A 19,060-nucleotide genomic window follows, 5' to 3' on the forward strand; every position below is an offset into this window, starting at 1 on the left:
GGTTTCAGGGGAGCCTCTTCCCATCTGGCTGGTTTCGGGGGAGCCTCTTCCCATCTGGCTGGTTTCGGGGGAGCCTCTTCTCATCTGGCTGGTTTCGGGGGAGCCTCTTCTCATCTGGCTGGTTTCGGGGGAGCCTCTTCTCATCTGGCTGGTTTCAGGGGAGTCTTCTAATCTCGCTGGTTTCGAGGGTTTCTCTTTTCTTCTCTGTGGCCAAAGTTTTTCCAGGGTTAAAAATAACCTTTTTTTTAGAACATCAAACATTGGTTAAAGACGAAAGGGGTGCAGGGATGCGCTCTGCTGGGGGCCATCCGTCCACTGTGGATGAGGGAGTGGGAGGCTGCCCTGGCCTGAGGCGCTGCTACCGCACACTGTCCAAGGCACCCAGAGGCCATGGACTCGTCCCCGACCCCAGAGACCCGGCTCTGCATCGAGGAGCTGGGAGGAAGCGTCGGGCGCTGTGGGGACACGGATGGGCTGGCCTTGGCTGGGGGCAGGACGGAGAGAGGACAGCCCTCAGCCCCAGCTCTCGCGCTGCTGGACAGCCTCCCAAGCAGCCCCGGCCTGCTGGTCATAGGCCCCCGGGGGCCCTTCCCCTGGGGCACAGGGAGCCGTGGCGCGGCCCGTGGGGATGGCCAGGGGCCCGGCTGGGTGAGGGGCCGGCAGATGGTTTCCGTCCACGGGGCCGTGCTTATGTTAATTGCAGATATTTTTACCGTATTGTGTTACTCCATCCATCTTTGTGAACGGTCCGTCTTGTAAAATTCTTTTAATGATGTTATTTTTTCTTGCCTATCTTCATCATCTGCAATTATTTATAATATCATTGTCTTTGTTTCAAATGCTGGGTATAAACATTGTTGTAACAGTTCTTCGATGGGGTTCATATAATTTTTACAATTGCTTAGAAGTGCCTCACTGGCCAAAGAGGGACGAGGCGGGCCATTCTTCTGGGGGGAAGAGGCACCCCAAGGGCTCCCTGCGCTCGGTGACATGGCCCCCCAAGTCAGGATGCTCCGGAGAGGGCGGCGTGCGGCTGGCTCGGGACCGGGCCTCTGAGCTGCTGTCCCCGTAGACGGAGCCAGAGCCCCACAGGCCCCTGTCGGGTGAGACGCCAGGGAGAGACGGATGGTTTGTTCTCACTTTACAGGGATTTTCTGAAGCCTCGGCGCTCGCCCCTCACCGCTCTGCAGCCCTCTTTTCTCCCTGCCAGGCTGCTTTATAGAGGGTCCTCGGCCGGCTGGGGACAGGACCTGGTGGGAGGCTGCTGACTGCCCGGGGATCCTCCTGGGGGGTCCCCGCACCTCAGGGTCGCTGCCCTGACGCCGCCGGCTTTGGGCCCGGGTGGGGCTCCCCGGAGACTGTGCAGGCTCCCTGGAGCACCACCCCACACACCACAGACCCTGGCCTCCTCTGCTCAAACACGTGCAGGGGCCCCTCCTGGAGTAAGCCCACTTCCCTCCCAAGGCTCTCACCGAGCCCACCGCCCCCTGTGCCACCCACCTTCCCTGACGGCGCAGCCCCAGAGCTGGGGCTTGGGGCCCACATGGGCACTGCCCTCGGGCCCAGGCCGTCTGTGGTCCAGCGATGGGTGACTCATCCTTCCAGGTGGGAGGAGCCCGTGACCCTCACTGCCTCCCCGGCCTCTCGATGGTGGGGCCCGGGGGCAGCAGGGGCTGCCTCCCGTGACTCTGGGACCCCCGTGACCCTGGAGCCATGGCTGACGACGGCCCAGGTCCGGGCTCGGTGCAGGGGTCTGAGCTGGGGGTGGTCTCTGTGTCTTTGGCCCAGAGTTGTGGACACACCCGCCAGGCTCGTTCAGTGCACTCCGCGCGGGAGAAAGCTACCGCCAGGCTGGTTCAGTGCATTCCGTGCTGGAGAAAGCTGAAGAGGACAGTAGCCTCGCACAGCCTCCCAGAGCCACGCTCTCACTGGGTCTCTATTTTCTTTTCTCTGCAAGACTTCCCTTTCACGCGGTCAGGCGCCTCAAAGGTGACATCAGCCGTCGGCCACGTACCCTCGCGGGGCTCCTCCGGGGAGGTGACGCTCCGGGCTGGGCACGGTCCTGCTGGGTCCTCCTCCCTGGAAGGGCCCTTCCAGGAGAGGGTGGCTGTGCAGAGGCGCCATCCTCAGGGGCATGAGCTGGCATGTGGGGGTCGCTGCGCCTTCTCTGCCGACGTGCGGCGCCGACAGGTGTGAAATCTGAGGAACGTGAGTGTTCAGCACGCTTTTCTTTCCACTTTTCCCGATGGATCAAGTTATTTTAAGAGAGTTGGGAAGGAAAAAAAACCCTCACAAAAGACCCATCTTACAGATGAGGAAACTGAGGCTCAGGAAGGTTAACATTCCAGCCAGGCTTTCAGGCGGGTCTGGTAGGCCGCAGGCCCTTGCTCTTTGCAGGAGCCCCGTCCCTGCCCCCTGGGCACACAGGGCTGCATAGCCCGCACACGCCCAGCCCACGGTGCCTCAGAAGAGGCTGGCGGCCCCTGGTGGGCGCCCCTAAGAGGGTGGCCCGAGCTCAGGTTCCCGAGGGTGCCCGAGAATCCACTCCAGGCAGCGCGTACGGGTGGGACTCAGTGTCTGTGGTGGTGTGCGTGGGCAGGGCGCGTCTCACAGGAAAGAAAACAGTTTCACTTTGAACCCAGAGGGCCGGCGCAGCCCGAAGGCCCACTGTGTGGAGCCTCTGGGGAGATGACCACATCGTGACCAGGACGCCAGGGACCCCCCACCCCTGGCACCAACGTGAGCTTCCACCTCCCCGGAGCGCGGTCTCCTGTGCCGCAGCGGCCTCCGCCTCCCCCCCGTCCCTCTGCCTTCTCAGACCGTCGTCCGAGGGATGCTTAGAATTGTGCATCCAGTCAAGACCTGCCTCTGACCCCGGGCTGACCCTGCGGTGGCTCCGGGACCCCTGCACCCCTGGGTGCTGCCCCACGGCCAGGCTCCGGGTCCCTCGGAGGCATGACCTGGAACGCGGGCAGGGTCACTGGGAGCCAGCAACGTGGAAATGGACGGGGGGGACCTTCGTCACCGCTGGCCACGCCCCCTACCCTCACCACCCTCCGCCCAGCGGCTCCCCAAGCTGTCTCGCAGGGAGGGCCTCGGCCTTCCGGGCCTTCCGGACGGAGGTGGCCCTTTGGAAGGGGCAGTTTTGTCAATGCGGGCCCTTCAACCATGAGGCACCAGACTTTGGGGGAAGCTCCTCGGGTGTCATGGGGAGGGGCCGTCCTGCGAGCCCGTCCAGCTCTGAGGTCTCGGAAGGCAGCGTCCAAGGCTCCACAAGGTGCTGCTCCCGTACTACAGCTCAAAGCCGACACGTGACTCTGACGCCCCCGCGTCCGTCCTGAGGCTCAAGTAGGAGCCACGGGTCGCGGTGGGCAAACACAGCCCAGAGACAGGCTTCCTGTAGTTCAGACCATTTCAGGTTTTCGTCAGGAAACCCCACACACAGGGCGTCAGATGGAGCCCGACCCCCAGGCCAGCGTTCCCCCGGTCCCCGCCTCTCCATCTCACCTGCAACCCGGCCTCTGATACCCGGCCTGGTCCCATGGGCTGTGCGGTCCCACGCGAGGGGCCCAGCGCGCCTGGGGTGGGGCGGGACCCCCAGAGGGCTCCCTGGCCTCCTTCCCGGCCTGCGGAGCCAGTGGGAGGCCACCGGCTGGCACAGCGGGACCCCAGGCAGCAGACGCGCGCCGCAGCCCCACGGGGACCAGGCCCGCCTCAGAGGCAGCGGGAGGCAGGAATGGGGTGGCAACCCCGACCCCAGGGAGCCACGTGCCCCCTGAGCTGCTGGTCTGAGTGGCTCCATGTCCCACGCAAGCCAGGCGATGTGCCCTGGGTGCTTAGACCAGACGCAGTGCCCACAGCCGCCGTCTCCAGGACCCGCTGGCTCTTGGGCACAGGGCGGTGGGGGCAGAGGCCATGAGGCCCCGCGGGCTGAGCCTGGCAGGGTGACAGCTCCCGCGAGCGGGAGGAAACCGCCACTCACCAGGGATGTGGACCTTGAATTTGCCGCTCTGTCCAAAGGCGCTGTCGATGACGCCCAGCTCGCCAGTAGACAGGTGCACCCTGAGTCCCACGAACAGCTGGATGTTGGTCTCCTTCTTGAACAGGGAGCGGCCGATCACGCTGTGGTCATCCAGCACCTGTGCCCACCCGCCCGGGGAGAGTGTCAGTGCCAGGGGAGGGCCGTCTGCCACGTGCACGGGCGGTCAGCCCGCGTCACCACTGACGACCAGCCCCCTACACCACCACCCGCAGGGATCCACAGAGGTGGCGAGAGCCCACAGCTGTCCCGCCCCCCGGCCTGGAGCCAACAGCTCCTCAGGAAGGCCGAGGGGTGCCGCCCACTCCCGAGCCCGCCCCGCCCGCACTTCGGTGACCTCCCACCCCCAGGCCGCCTGCCAGCCCCACTCCACGGCCTCTGCAGAGAGGGGGAAGGGGTGTGCACGCGCGTGTAAGCACCAGGTCTACCAGGCCTCGGAGTGCCGGGGAGGCCTCCTCCTGCCCTCTGGGCCCCGGGTGCTGCCTGGGCAGCATGTGGAGGCGGGCATGCTGTCAGCGGGGACCTCCTCCTAGGGCCCCACAAGCCAGGCTCAGGAGCATCTCACTTCTGCCCACGATGCCAAGATTTGGCCAAGCACCCGGATGGGTTGCTCTGAAGAGCAGAAACTGCCCCACTTACCCTAAAAACCTTGCAGAAAAACACAGCCCACCCGACTAGATTCATCAGCCAGATACCAGGCACACGCCCCACCCCTGCTCCCAGTGACGGGCGGACAGGACACAGGCCACGCGGAGAGCCACCAGCCTCACCCCCATGGGAGCTGCTCCGCGCCCTCCACGTGGCAAGGCTGTGTGAGGGTGCCCAGGCCTGCTGCACGTGGACAGCGCGAAGCAGCTTCTCCGGCCCCTAGGACTGGGTAGTCCAGGTGAGCAGGCGTCACCAGGCTCAGGGCAAGGGTGCCTGTCGCCTCCGCAGGCCCCCAGCTGAACCCCCGCAGAAGGGCCTGAACGTGAAGCCCTGTCCCAGCCTCATGGGGGGCCTGGTCAGCCAGCAGGGCCAGGACGACAGCCAAATGGACCCGTGGGTCTGGGCCAGCTGTGCGCGTCCCTGCCTGGGGCCAGTCCCGAGCTCGGCATCACTGCTGAGGCTGCTGGCCAGAGCAGGGAGGCCCTCAGCGCCCCTTGGACCCGCAAGTCCTTGTCTGCAAGGGTTTTCCTGAGCTCAGGGACAGGATCTGAGTCGCTTGCCGATGCGGGGGTGGGGGAACAGCGGGGACAGATGCCTGCCGGGGAGCCAGGAGGGGCCAGGGCACCCTCTGCACCTGGCACACGGCCTCCAGCAGTGATGGCCGTGGGTCCCAGCAAACCTCTGCCGCACGGCTGGCGTTCAGTGACCCCTGGGGTCAGAGGACGAGGCCTCCTGTGGGCGGCGGTCAAGCTCGTCTCCACAGGCTCCCAACCTCAGCGGAGCCGTTGGGGATCAGGCACCAGCACATCCCACCGGGAGGCCGGCTTCCCCATGAGCCCACCCCGGGATGTTGGCCAGGGCCCACGCTGAGCCTTGGCAGTGAGACGGTCCGAGGGGCCGCAGCGTCCATGAAGGACCCACCTGGGTGGTCGGCCCTGCGGCCGTGGGCTGCTCCCCGAGCGCAGCAAGCCTCTCACGGGGTCCACCGGGCGCGGCCCCTCCGCCCCAGCCCCCAAGTGGGACTCGGCTGCAGCGCACCTATTTACGTCGTCACGCGCGTCTGTCTCCGGCTGGCTCCGCGGCGTGGCCTGGGACTTGCCAAGTCCTGAGGCGACTGTCCTAACTCCAGCCGGAGGACGGGCGCCGGGATGGGGGACTCCTGGAAGGGGGCCTGGTCCGCGTCCCCCGGCCCCGCAGCCTGTGCCCAGGGCTTTGCTGAGCCTTGGGGGCTTCTTTCAGAAGGGCTCCTGGCAGGAGGGGGTGCCGGTGTCCGCGAGAACAGGGGAGACCCAGCAGCAAGACAGCCGCCCAGGGGCCAGGACCTCGGCCGCTGAAGCTGAAGCTGGGGGCAGCGGGGGCTGCAGGTGTGGGTGCTCCTCTGATGCGCCCGGGGCCAGCAGGGCGAGGTGCCCAGCCTGCGGAGGACGGGCACCGGGAGGGCCCTTGGAGCCGCCAGGACTGGCAGTGCCCAGGTCCCCGGACGAAGGCGTCCAGGCTCGTCTGTCCTTTCCGGCTTAAGGAGCATACTGCCACGACCGCGCCATCCCCAGCGCCAGGTGGGGTGGCCCGGCCCCTCCCCAGTCTCCGCACCCCATCCTGGGGCCACAGGACACGTGTATCCCCTGCAAGGTGGTTGTAAGGAAGACACAGGGTCTCTGGGGATGACTGGCCCAACGTAACCCCCCTGGGCAAACCCAGGGGTGGAGACTGACCTGCAAGTCACCTCACTCTGTCGGGCAACTTCCAGAGGCCTCGGGGCTCGGCTCTGGCCCGAACGCCCACTAACAGGGCACCCAGGCCCACTCCTCAAGACTGAGGCCTGCCCGGCACCCAGGGCGCCAACCCGCAGGGACAGGCCCGGTGTCCACGGCCCTGACTCATGGACCCTGCCTCGCTGACTGTCCCCATCCCTGGGCGCCGACGGGGGTGAAGCTCCTCTGGTGCCAACGAAGGGGCACCAAAGCGCCGTGCTCCGGGATGAAAGGTGGGTGGACACTGCTGGGCACCTCTCACAGGCCAGGCTCGCCCCTCAGGCCAGGCCCTCCCACGCGCGGTCTCACGAGCTTTCCACCAGCTCCATTAGAGAGGCCACAGCTTCTGGCTGGGGGCCGGCGGACTGGTCCACAGCTGGGCCAGGCCAGCACCTGCTCGGGACATCGGATCCAGAGCCAGCACTTTCCACCACGGCCAGCCGCCCTGGCCCTCTGTCTATATAGAAAGAGCCATTTTCAAAGTGGGGGCCAACAGACACGGGCTATCAGATGCTGTGGGGAAGGCAGGAGAGACCTGGGCGCTGGGTGGGGCCAGCACTCGCGGGCGGCCATCTGATCTCCCCGAGGTGGGGCCTGCTCGGCTGCAGCTCCAGGAGAGTCTCGATTTCCCTGAGCGGCCTGGGAGCCGGGTGGGGCCCCGGGGGCTGCAGGCAGCGCTGCCGGACAGCGAAGAGCCCACACTGGCCAGAGGCAGTCTCAGGCTGGCTGCGCCTGGGCCGGCGTGCTCCCCGGGTCCCCGGACACAATTAGGAGCCGTCAGCAGTGGAGCGGGGCGAGCTGGGAGCCTCGGCAGAGCCGCCCAGACTTCAAAGCCGGCCAGCGCGCCCAGTGGCGTCTGCGCGTCCACACTTGGTTGGGCCGATGCTGCAGGCTCCTCTGCCCAGCCCGCAGGCCCTGCCCGTCCGGCGCCAGCGGGGGCCAGGCCCAGGGGGCCGGCACACCCAGGCTGACCCCAGCACGGTGGAGAGAGAGGTGCCAGCTGGGGACCCGGGCAATTGTGCCAGGAGGGAAGTGCAGGAGAGCAGATGGGGCCTGGCGCTTGGGGCTGGCCCTGCCCACATGGCAGCCCCCCTGGCCGTGGCCCTGAGGGTGGGGGTGCACAGCCCCCGCTTCTCCAGAAAGGAAACTGAGGGAAAGAGACTGCCCAACTCCCGGCCGTGCCAACTCTCACTGAAACTCGTCTGCAGGCGGCCACGGCAAAGATGACACTATGCCTTCTAGCGTGAGGCACGCAGAGTAGCGTGCGCCAAGGCCCCCTGGGGTCAGCGCTGGGGGCCAGCAGAGGACAAGGCACAGGGGTTCAGAGACGAGGCCACGCAACCCGCAGTCACGGGCTCCAGGGCCCAGCACACCCACCCCCATCACCCGCGGCTACACACACTCAGGGCTGCACCAGGACGGCCTCAGGCAGGCCCCGTGGGAGCCTGAGTTCCCGGCACCGGCGTCTCAGCGGGCGGCTCTGAGTCTGCGCACACCGGCCGGTCCCAGGACCACCACGCCCGTCCCTGACCCCTGGACTCGACTCCAGGGAGCCACAGGGACTTGCGTCCGCTCAGGGCCCAGTGGGCGAGGGCTCCCAGGTGGGGCTGCAGGGACGGCTGACAGTGGGGGGCCGCCCAAGGAGCCGCCCGCCTGCGCTGACCAGCTGGGCCAAGCAGCTGCGGGGCCCGCCTGTGTGCTGGCCTGGCTCTGACCGGCCGAGCCAGAGGACGTGGACACAGCTCCCCGTCTGAGGCCCGCAGGCAGGAAGGCGTGCTCACCCGCTCCACGACGCCGTGCTTCTGCTTCAGCTTGTACACGCGCAGCGCAGGCAGGGCGCTCTCCGCGTAGTCCCTGTCTCCCAGCCCGTGCAGCAGGACACCGTGGAAGGCCAGGCGGCACGTGTTGGCGTGGATGTCGGCATCTAGCCTGGAGCCGATCACCAGGCACAGCCGCGGGCAGGTGACAGGCTTCTCAAACTCCACCAGGGCCCACTGCTGCCGGGGGCAGCGGCCTGCCGAGGCCTGGCCCGCCTTCTCGGTGGCCTCAGCCTCGTCGGCCTCGGCCGGGGCCGGGCACAGGTACTGCTCCTGGAAGAGGTACTCGCGGGAGAAGTCGAAGGAGTCCAGCACGGGCTCGCGGTCGAGGCTGTCGGGGGCGGGGCTGAAGAACATCACCCGGCCCATGACCGTCTCGTGGCCCACGGTGATGTGGAACTTGGCCTTGGTCTGCAGGGGCCCCCGGAAGTAGGGGATCTTCTCCACGGAGATGAGGGCCGCGTGGACCGTGTGCAGGGACTCGGGGGCGCATACCAGGCCGCGCTCCAGCAGCTTGGGGTCAAACTGGGTGACGCAGATGCCGAGCCGGTCCCCCTGCACCGCGGAGCTGACGGGCGTGTGGAACATCTGCATGGACTTCACTTTCCTCACCACCTGGGCGGAACGGGAGAGCGGGCTCAGAGTCTGCACCTCGGGGCGGGGCCCACGGGGAGAGGTCTGTGTCCCAGGGCTGCCAGCAGCCACGGGCTCCCGATCAGACAGCCCCGCACAGAGCAGGCCCCCGGGGCGCCCGGGCCTGGCTAGGGGTGGTGGTCACTGCAGCTCTGGGGCCCCCCTCGCCCCCTCCCACCCAGGCTCCGTCCTGCACTTTCTTCCCCAGCCCTCAGTCTAGCCTTGCTTTCCCACCCCCCCGCCCCCGCCTGCCTGGCCTCACCCGGCTGCCTCGAAAGTGCAGGACAAACACGGCTGTGGAGACCCCGCTGGGCAGAGCCCTGCCCCAGTGCCTCCCGGCCACGTCGCCCGCTGTGCCACCCCTGCCCGCTCAGACCCGCCCGCTGCCAGCCTGTGGGCTTCGCCGGGCAGAGCCACTCCTCATTCCCTGGACACGCGGGCCCCGGGGCCGCTGCGTGCTGGGCGCTGTTCCGGGCGTGGGGACAGGGCCAGCTGTGTCCGCAAAGAACGCAGCATCCAGAAACAGCACTACAGGTACTGTGGTAGCAACAGCGCCCATTAGCATGAACGGAACAGACACGTGGCGCTTGGTGTGCGCAGGTACGTGTGACCACCCACAGCCCCTGCGTCACCCACGCCCTGCTCAGAGCGAATGGTGCGGCATGATGCTGGGGCCCTGCGCGGGGGGCTGGGGGAGTCTGGTTGTGTGGGGGCAACGGTCAGGGAAGACCTCTGCGGAGGCCACGTCTGAGCTGACACCCTGATCACAAGAGCCAGCTGTGCGGGGCCAGAGAAAGTCCACTCACAGCCGGGGCGCCTGGAGGTGTGGAGGCGGTGGGGGCTGCAGCGGGGGCGAGGAGTGGGGCGCGGCGTGACGCCACCAGGGGCGATGGATCTTACTTGTTCCCAAACCTTCACATGCCCACCCAGCAGCACACTTCTGTGCCCAAGGCAGCTAAATTAGGAGCCGGCGCAGAAAAGGCCCCACAAACGTGTACAGCGCGAGCAACGCGTCTGCAGAGACCCACGTCCGGGTGACGAGACCGTCAGAGGACCTCTGCTTACAGCAGCAGAGGCAGAAACCCCCACTGACACCCTCGGCGGAAGGCCGTGCCGGGCCCCCCACCGACACCCCCCCACCGACACCCCCCCACCAACACCCTCGGCGGAAGGCGGCCCCCCACCGACACCCCCCACCGACACCCTCGGCGGAAGGCCGCGCCGGCCCCCCACCGACACCCTCGGCGGAAGGCCGTGCCGGCCCCCCCACCGACACCCCCCCCACCGACACCCCCCCCACCAACACCCTCGGTGGAAGGCGGCCCCCCACCGACACCCCCCACTGACACCCTCGGCGGAAGGCAGCCCGGACCCCCCCCACCGACACCCCCCCCCACCAACACCCCTCCGGCGGAAGCCCCCCACCGACACCCCCCACCGACACCCTTGCGGAAGCAGGCGCCCGGCCCCCACCGACACCCCCCCACCGACACCCTCGGTGGGAAGGCGGCCCCCCCACCGACACCCCCCACTGACACCCTCGGCGGAAGGCAGCCCCGGACCCCCACCGACACCCCCCCACCAACACCCTCGGCGGAAAGGCGGCCCCCCACCGACACCCCCACCGACACCCTTGGCGGAAGGCGGCGCCGGCCCCCCACTGACACCCCCACCGACACCCCCCACCGACACCCTCGGCAGAAGGCGGCGCCGGCCCCCCACTGACACCCCCCACTGACACCCCCCACTGACACCCCCCACCGACACCCTCGGCGGAAGGTGGCGCCGGCCCCCCACTGACACCCCCCACCGACACCCTCGGCGGAAGGCCGCGCCGGCCGCTAGGTTTCGGTCACCCAGTCTATGAGGTCGGGTGTGGAACCCCCGTCTCCTCCCCGTGGAGGAGGGCTGGGCGGAAAGAGCCTGGTCCTTCCCAGTGGAGCCTGAAAAGCCAGTGTTTGTTTAAAGACCATTAACCACCTAACCAGGAGGTCAGGGGGCAGAGAAAGTGAGAGGAGCGGTGTCAAAAGCCACCGTCAAGATCAGTCAGAAAGAGACACCCTGCACGGTCCGTGTGGGCGCCGGGGCGCGGCCTTCCAGGAATGTGGCTCGGGGTGACCAGGTGACCTCGGAGAGATACCAGCCCTGCCTGGCGCGTGGGGCCCCGCCGGAGCCGTCCTCGGGCCTCACCCTGGCCGTGCTGCGGGCCTGCTCCCCAGCCCCGCGATGCGCTCACTGCCCTCCACAGGGTCCTGTCCCTGCAGCGTGCCTGCCACACCGTGTGTGGTGGGCACCTGAGCCTCCACGGGGGAAGCGCCCGCAACACGCGAAGGACCGGCGAGGCGAGTAACAGCCCCAGAGGCGAGAGACGGGGCGGCGGGCGGCGGCAGGGAGCTGGCGGGAGGGAGGAGGAACACCATCAAGCCAGCCAACACTTTTGCAAACTCGAGCTCATGCCTGCTAAGCAGTTTGGCCCTTTCTGATGAACAAACAAGCTTTACCATCCTCTGGGTCAGTTATTCTTCATAAAACCCTACAAGGCAGGTCAATATTTTTACATTCAATTTTATGGATGAGAAAACAGAGGTTTTTGATGTCTCCAAGGTCACAAGGCAAATAGACTGGGACTTGGGCTGATCAGCTCCGGGACCTCAAGGCAGGCCTGGCTCCTGGCCTGTCCCCTGACCACCCGACCAGCTGACCTGGGGTGGCGCTGGGGGCCTCAGGGTGGACACCCCCACCATGAATCCAGGAAGAAGGCTCTAGGGCTGGAGGCAGGGGCCAGCCAGCTCCCCTGCCCCAGCGGAGCTCAGGGGTGCCTCCTGATGGCCAGCCTGGCAGACTTCAGACCTGGCCCCTCAAGAGCCCCTCAGCACCCCACTCTGTCCAGCGGGGCCCCAGTGGGACGGGCTAGTGGGAGAGCAGACAGATGCCTGTCGGCCCGGCCCCACTCAGGGGCTCTCTCCGGCTTCTGAGCCTCTGTGCCGCGCTTTCTGGTGTCTGCGGCCCTCGGCGGAAGGGTGGGCTCACAGTGACAGGGGCGCTTTCTAAGGCCGCTGAACGCCGGCAGGGAAGTGGCCCAAGACGGGGTCCCGAGGCGTGCGTCTCTGCCCTGCACAGCACCAGCCTGCAGGATCGGACACCCGGCCAGCGGCGGCGAGGGCAGAGGAGAGACATGGCGTCTGCAGGACGCTCGTCGAGTGACAAGCTTGTCCTCACCGTTCGCCCAACCACCCCCAGACGGCTCCGGCAACCGCACTTCACAGATCCGGGATTGAGGCCCGGGGGTGGGGCACATGCCCGTCTGGAAGCCCCTCTCCCGTCACCCCACACACGTCAGCCCCACCAGCGCCCACCAGCACTGCAGCCCTTGACCTGGCTCTCTGGCAGCCTTGTTTCTGCAGCACAGGACACATAGAAGCCAGAGCCACAACCCATGCGGGGGGCCAGCACATGTGGGGACCGGCCCCCGATGGCCTCCAGAGTCAGCAGATGCCGGAGAGAAGGGGGCTGAGCTGCGCTTCTGATGGGTGAGGTTGCTGTGATAATGGCACCGGCCGTAATGAGATTGGACCCCTGTTATCCGTTTCTGTCCACTAATGAGCCTGGAAGCTCCTGGCTGTGCCAAAGGCGAGTGTCAGGGCCCTGTGACTGCATCAGCGCTTAATGAAATGTAAGTCGGGAAAGGAGGAGAGGCGCACGAGGTCGACACTAACAAGCTTACACCAGGATCAGTCACTGCAATCCAAAGAGGTCAGACCGGAGGGAAAAATGAAATCAGCTTTCAAAGATCCGTCTAGGTTTGGCTCCATTAGACCTGACCAATTTGGTTTAATAAGGTTTCAATTTGGCTGCTCTTATTTCTCCTTCTTCTTTGAGCTGGGCCCGGCACAGATAAGACATCCCCCGCCTGGTGCATTAACTGCGTCCTGAACAAAAAGCCAAGCTCAGGACGCCGCTGGGGGGAGGGCGGCCTGGGCTGTGGGGGCAGCGGGGAGGCCCCGGGGGTCAGTCCCCACCCACTTGTACTCTAGAGGAACAAACCATTCAGAGAGGTTCGGGGTCAAGCGAGGTGCCCACGGCCTGTGCTCTCTCCTGGGACTGACCCGTCTGAGCTGCCATTCGTCCCTGGCTTCAGTGTGGGGTTGAAGGCCCCGAGGCCTGACTCCGGCCTTGCCGCCCTGGAGCAAGCTCCAGGGAGTCTTCACGTGTCCCACCACAGGCGTTCAGAGCCACGTGAGCACCCCGCGAGGCGCAGGCGCCTGCGAGCATGCAGGGCAGGGCTGTGCCGCTGGCCTGCTCGACGACTCATCCCCTTGCCCTGGGCGGGCGTCGCTCCTGTCAGGAGCCGTCTCTGCAGGCTCACACAGCGGCCTGGACAGCGGTCTGTCCAGGTTGCTCCTCCTGAATGCCGCGGTCCCTTCTCCTCTTACCCATGCCCGTACTTGTGGGCACGTTGCCGCGGGGGGCCTTCCTGTCGCGCCCCCCTCGTGCTTCCCAGCACCGCCACGCAGACCCGTGGTGGGGCGCACGCCTGCCTCAGTACCCCTGATCGCACACTGCCGCGGCCACTCGCCCCCAGCAGCGCCGGTAAGCACCTTCACGCAACCCTGCGGGCTGTTTGCTGCCGCCCGGCTGTCGCCCACTGGGACAGGGCTCCTTGGGGGGTCCCTGCTGCCCCCACTTCACCCCGAGGCGAAGGGGCGAAGCTCCTCCCCATAGTGGATGGCCAGGCCCAGTGGCCTCCCAGGCGAGCTCCCAGGGAGGTGACATCGCAGGAGGTCAGGCCGGCCCCTCCCTGTCTTGGCTCGGTGCCCCAGCCCCTGCCCCTGGGCACCGGCGCACCAGGAGCCGGGCCTGGCAGCGCTCCCCCGCCCCCCCGCCCGGCCTCGTCTCGGGAGGCTCTGCTGCTGCCCAGCGCTGGGCTCTGCTCCACGCAGACATCCTCGGGGGCCTCAGCCAAAGCCAGCTGCTCCTGGGGAGGAGAGTGAGGAGGCCTTCCTCTCAGGGGCCCCTGCTCAGGAACGAGACACGCCCCCTAAGAGGAGGAGGCCGTCTTCGGAAGCCTGGGGACCCACACGTGCCCCCGGAGCCTGCGCGGACCCGAGCGCAGGCTCCGATGGGGGCTCTGCCTGCTGGCGCGTCTGTCTACTCCAGCCACTGCCCCGCCCCCAAGTGCCTGGCCAGGCTGCATGCCCGGAGCTCCGTCACCCCCAGGCCCACGTGCACCGCCCCAGCTCAGGCCCTGACCAGAGTCCTGGGGACGCAGTGAGCGCTGATACGCCGTCAGGCCCCATGGCGGCGCCGCACCTGCACGCCTGGCTCTGCTCTCTGGGTGCCTGCGCCGGGTGGGCGGCTGCCCATGGCAGGCCATGCCACCCTCCTGCCTGCTGGCCCCTCCTGCTGCTGTCTCGTGGTGGGCACCCGGCGGGTGGAAGGGGGATCGGGTTTCCTACCGCGGGGCCCAAGAGGCCCCGCCCCTCCACCGCGACCTCACAGACTCACCCAGGTTCTTCGCCACCCAGTCCGGCAACAATGGAAAACCGTAAAAGTGACAAGGGGCCTGCCAGGAAGCTCCACGCTCCTCCCCCCAGCCACCCTCCACGCATCTGTCATCCCATAAAAGTTTAAATTGAATTACAGCGATGTCTGATTCTCCTGTTTTCCATACAACTGGGGCTTTAATTGTTTTTAACGACATCCTTGGGCTTTTTTGGGGGTAAGGAATCCTTGGGAGGTGAGCCAAGGGGGCCAGCTCTGACCCGGGGCTCAGCCTGGAGAAGCGTCCCAAGCAGGGACACGGCCACACTCGGGCTGTGGAGAACCAACCGGGTGGCCTGGATCCTGGGCAGGCGATGGGGTTTCAAAGGACGAGCCCACTCGGACGAGACCGGGGGAGTCTCAGAAATGAAAGCACAGCCTCTCCCTCCCGGGCCCCTCAGGGCAAGCTTCGGGCTCACAGTGCCGGGGGAGCCTGCCAGCCCATGGGCCCTGGAGCCCAGCAGTCCCAGGAGGTGGCAGAGGGGGGCAGGTGCAGGACGCCAGCTGCTGGGGGCACAGAACCGCTTCTAAGTTTTAAGGTTCGTGGAAATTTTTGTGTTTGATGCCGTAATACGTCCATGTTTGATTTAAAATAAAAACAAGGCTTGGGTGTAACTGCCCTCTTGGAAACTGCCACTGAGGGAAACCGACCCGCTGGTTGTGGCCTGCCATCCCTGGCCCGCAGGGGCAGCCACCCCGAACGCCCGGCCACGGAGAACTATACCCGGCAGCTGTGCAGGCTCAGGGCCGCAGGGGACAAAGGCCAGGGCCACTCACCCGCTCCCGACACCGGCTGAGCTTGGAGCCCCAGCCAGAGCTGGGGGACTGGCCTCAGCGCGTGAGGGCACCTCAGCCCCGCCGAGCCTGGCCCGCGGGGAGGACGCCGAGGACCCAGGGCGCCGTGGGACGAAGAAGAGGCTCAGCTAAGGCTGGCAGAGTCTCCTCCACGCCCGAGAGAGCTGCCAAGGCACCGGTGAAGCCTAGGCTGACTAGGGTCTGCCTGGAAATCTGGAGAGGGCTCTCAGACATGGAAGGCTCCCAGCGCAAACAGCCGACATGCCCACCTGCTGGTGGGGCTGCGAAGGACCCTGTCACGCTATCTGAGCAGCGCAGCGCCTGCAGGCGACATGGACGAAGATTAAACTCGGAAAGCTAGCACTCGGAGGGGAGAAAGCCAAGCAACCGAGCGCCCCGGGCGGGGTGGCAAGTCGGGTGGCGTGTCCCATCAAGGGGCCAGCTGGGCGCAGGGGAGCCAGGGACGCACGAGAGGCCCAGCACAGGTGAGGCAGCGATCGCGGCGGCGGCAGGCGGACCCCAGCCGCCTCCATGCCCGCGGCCTCGGGGGCCCAGCGCGGCTCTAGACCAGCGGCCAAGGTCCACTCCGGCCTCTGGCCTGCAGCTCGTGGTCTGCAGACCCTCTGCTGACGTGCTCACCAACGGGCTGCTCAGACGCCTGGGGACCTTTGTCACCTCCCCTCGCCACTGCTGCCGTTCAGGGAGCACCCACTGTATACCCTGGGCAGTGTTCCAACAAGCTCACCTACACCGGCCCACTCAGCCCTCACACAGGCCCGAGGAGTCGCCGGTCTCACCGCGACCCCCGTGGAGAGGGGGCAGACGGGGCCCAAGGCCTCCCCGACAGCAGTGGTGGGCTGGGACGCAGACCCTGCTGGGGAAGCCTGGGCCAGGCCTCCCGGAGGACACAGGATCCCGCGGGAGGAGGCTGGCGGAGCGGTGGAAGCAAAGCTGCTGCGTGAACTTGCACTTGAGGGCAAGGGCCCCAGCCGCGCAGGCTCTGCGGCCAGACCTCCCGGGTCCGCTCCCTCGAGCCCACCCATGACGGGGCTTGCCCTCTCCCCTTCCTCAGATGGAAAATGCACCCGCCTCCCCGGGCAGTGGGGGGGATTACCCCAGGTAATCCACGCGGAGCCATTCACACGGCATCAAAAGCTAGGAACTGTTTAGTAAATATGAGCCATGAACACGATTACTATTAATTCTGTGCCATCAGCAGAAAGGAGGCGTACACCCCAGCTTCACTGGGGTCGCTGTGATGATGAATTCGCAAGAGGACGTGAGGGCCAGGGCTGAGCCCAACACGGGGCTCCAGGGCCCGTGCCCCCTGAAGCTGAAGGACCGGGGGCTGCAAACGTCTCTGCAGAAGGCCAGACAGCCACCACCTCGGGCTCCCAGGCCCCACGGGTTCCGTCGCAGCTGCGTAGCTCTGCCGTCGTAGCACGAAAAGCTTTACCTCTGAGAGCAGGTGGTGGGCAGTGGCCGGCTGACCCTGCCTGGCTCTGAGCCACCTGGGAGAGACCTGGGGCAGCCAGACAACTTGCCTAGGCCCAGCTCCGCCCGATCCCCTGTGGGTGCTCCTGAGCGGCTGCATCAACAGAGCTGGACGCCCCGCGGGGCAGGCCACCATCGACCGGCCTCCCTGGGTGGTCACCTGTGAGCACCCCCCCAGCTCGGGGCACACAGCACAGGCCAGGCCTGGTCCTGCAGCCCGGGGCAGGGGGCGGGGGAAACGGCCGTGGGAACAGAACGCGCCTCCTCTTCTGCGGCCTGCATGCGAGAACCGCACCTTGCCCTGCGGAGCGGACAAGAAGGACGCGCGGCCGCCCCCGGCTGGGTGCGGGGCGATTGCTATTCCAGCCCGTCTCCTAGGAAGCGGGGAGAGGTTGACCCACTCGAGAGGACTTCCAGGAGCTTAAGGGCGGGAGCTTTGCGCAAAGTCTGTTTGGGGTAGACCGGGAAACACAGGCCAACGGGAGTCATGTTATATCGCAAATAAAAATCGGCCCATGAATATACATAATCCCCAAGGTAATTCTCCCAATCTCACGACGGCAATGGAGCCGCCCTCGCTCACTGAGGCATGAATATTTACCGTCCTCTGGCTTTACTGCTCTCGATCTGGGTTCAATTTTGCAAATTAAAATGAGGGCCGTGTGGATAGAGAGATTACAGGAGAGTCTCCTGAAGCCTGCTGTCCCCGGCGATGCAGCCAGCACGGTCAGTGGCCCCTTCCCGCTGGCAGACGCCGCGGCCTCGAGGGTCAGGAGCTGGAGCCACAGGGCAGGGGTTGCGGACGGGTCGGGACCGGGTGCCTGGGCAGCGGGCTGATGGGCCCCGAGTGTGGGAACGTGTCACCGAGGTGGGAAAGGTGTGTGGTCAGCCCAGGAGCCTCGCCTTGAGCAGTGGAGCGAGCAGCGGCTTTGACGCAGGCAGGCCGAGGCTCAGAACCTGGCCGGGACACGGGGCTGGGGTGCGCCTCGTCCCCGCTGCAGCCTCGGGGTTTTCATCTGTGAAGTGGGGATGAACACCGCCTCGCCCAGGCCAGGCGAGAGAGGGGACCGTGCAGGCACCAGCAGGGTGGGCCCGGGGGTCTGCAGCCCACGGGCAGGGGCCAGACGGCCTGCTGGGGCAGCGGTGCCAGCCACTCTGCCGTGCGCCAGGCAGTCCTGGCCCCTGTCCAGCTGGGAGGCAGGGAGGCCCTGGCGCTCCCACTGGGCCTTGCTGAGAGAGGGCGCGTCCTTCTGTGTCCTGGGTGAGAGGGCAGTGGGGCACGGCTGGAGCAGCAAGGGGTGAAGGTCGCCTGATGGGGGCTCAGGGAACCCGCCATCTGCCTGTCCCAGACCTGGTTCCCTAGAAACTGAAAGCCAGAGAGAGAGCCACTTAATCTGCCCCTGTGGCTCCGAAAGCCAGCTGGAACAGAACCTGCATGGATTTGGTCCAAAACTCCTCTGCAAGGACGGCACCACCACGGCCGGAGTGCTGGCTGTAAATGTGAGCCCGCAAGCCCCTGGCTCCCCCGGCTCACGTGGTCCTGGGCAGCAGGGGTCCCCACGCACGCGGACGGCTGGACCAGGCGGTGCACAGACCAGACCCCTGAGCGCGGAGCCCGTTGTATGCCCGGCCCTCTGTGGGGTGCGAGCGGGCCAGGCACCAGGACATAAGCCCCCCACCCCGGTGCTTCTGGCACTGACGGTCACTCCTTCCCGGGCACCGTGCGCCAAGGGCTCTCCTGGGGCGGCAAGGACACCAGGGCTCGAGGGAGAAGCCATGGTACCCAGGTGGCAGGGACTTGTTCGCGGGGTCTGGAGGAGGGGGGGCAGCTCACGTGAAAGAGGGGTGCACGTGGGGTGGGGGCTCATGAGCACGGGGCCTCCAGAGCACTCGAGGGCGCCACACACTGTGGGCCCTGACACTCAGCGCTCGCTCGCGGAGTGGGGGAAGGAAGAGAAGGAGGGTCTGCACAGGGGAGGTGGGGCTGCAGCAAGGTCAGGCCGCCGGGCGCGGAGCGCGGGACCTGCCGGGTCTGCGGGGCTCACGCGGCCGCTGGGGCCCGGGACCAAAGGGTTACTGGCTGTGCTCGGGAAACCCGGAGCCCCAGCCTGACTAGACGTCGTCTATTTTCCTTTCTGCTCTCTTTGAGACCCCAGATGTGCTCCTGCACATCAAAAGAGAGCAACTTATAAAGTCAAACTAAATCAAGGGCTTTTGTTCTGAGGCATCGTTGCCGAACTAATTATTCCTGTATGTTGTTTAATGAAACAGCGGTGCCATACGTCAAGCCAGGGAGCAGGATGAGCACATGAGATACAGGGAAGGTCGGGGCTGGGGCTATA

The 19,060-nt window shown here is 66.5% G+C and overlaps 1 protein-coding gene across 3 annotated transcripts in view; it reads right to left on the minus strand.

Moving 5' to 3' along the window:
- EEFSEC (eukaryotic elongation factor, selenocysteine-tRNA specific) overlaps positions 1-19,060 on the minus strand; it is a 112,984-nt gene that overhangs the window by 11,065 nt on the left and 82,859 nt on the right. For all 3 annotated transcript variants that reach the window (XM_018038244.1, XM_018038245.1, XM_018038243.1), the window contains exons 5-6: positions 8,220-8,870; positions 3,983-4,139 (exon numbers count right to left, since the gene is read on the minus strand). In XM_018038244.1, the coding sequence (XP_017893733.1) occupies positions 3,983-4,139; positions 8,220-8,870 (808 nt within the window). The remainder of the gene's footprint in view (positions 1-3,982; positions 4,140-8,219; positions 8,871-19,060) is intronic.

This window comes from Capra hircus, chromosome 22, assembly GCF_001704415.2.
Source record: "Capra hircus breed San Clemente chromosome 22, ASM170441v1, whole genome shotgun sequence".
Taxonomy (NCBI): domain Eukaryota; kingdom Metazoa; phylum Chordata; class Mammalia; order Artiodactyla; family Bovidae; genus Capra; species Capra hircus.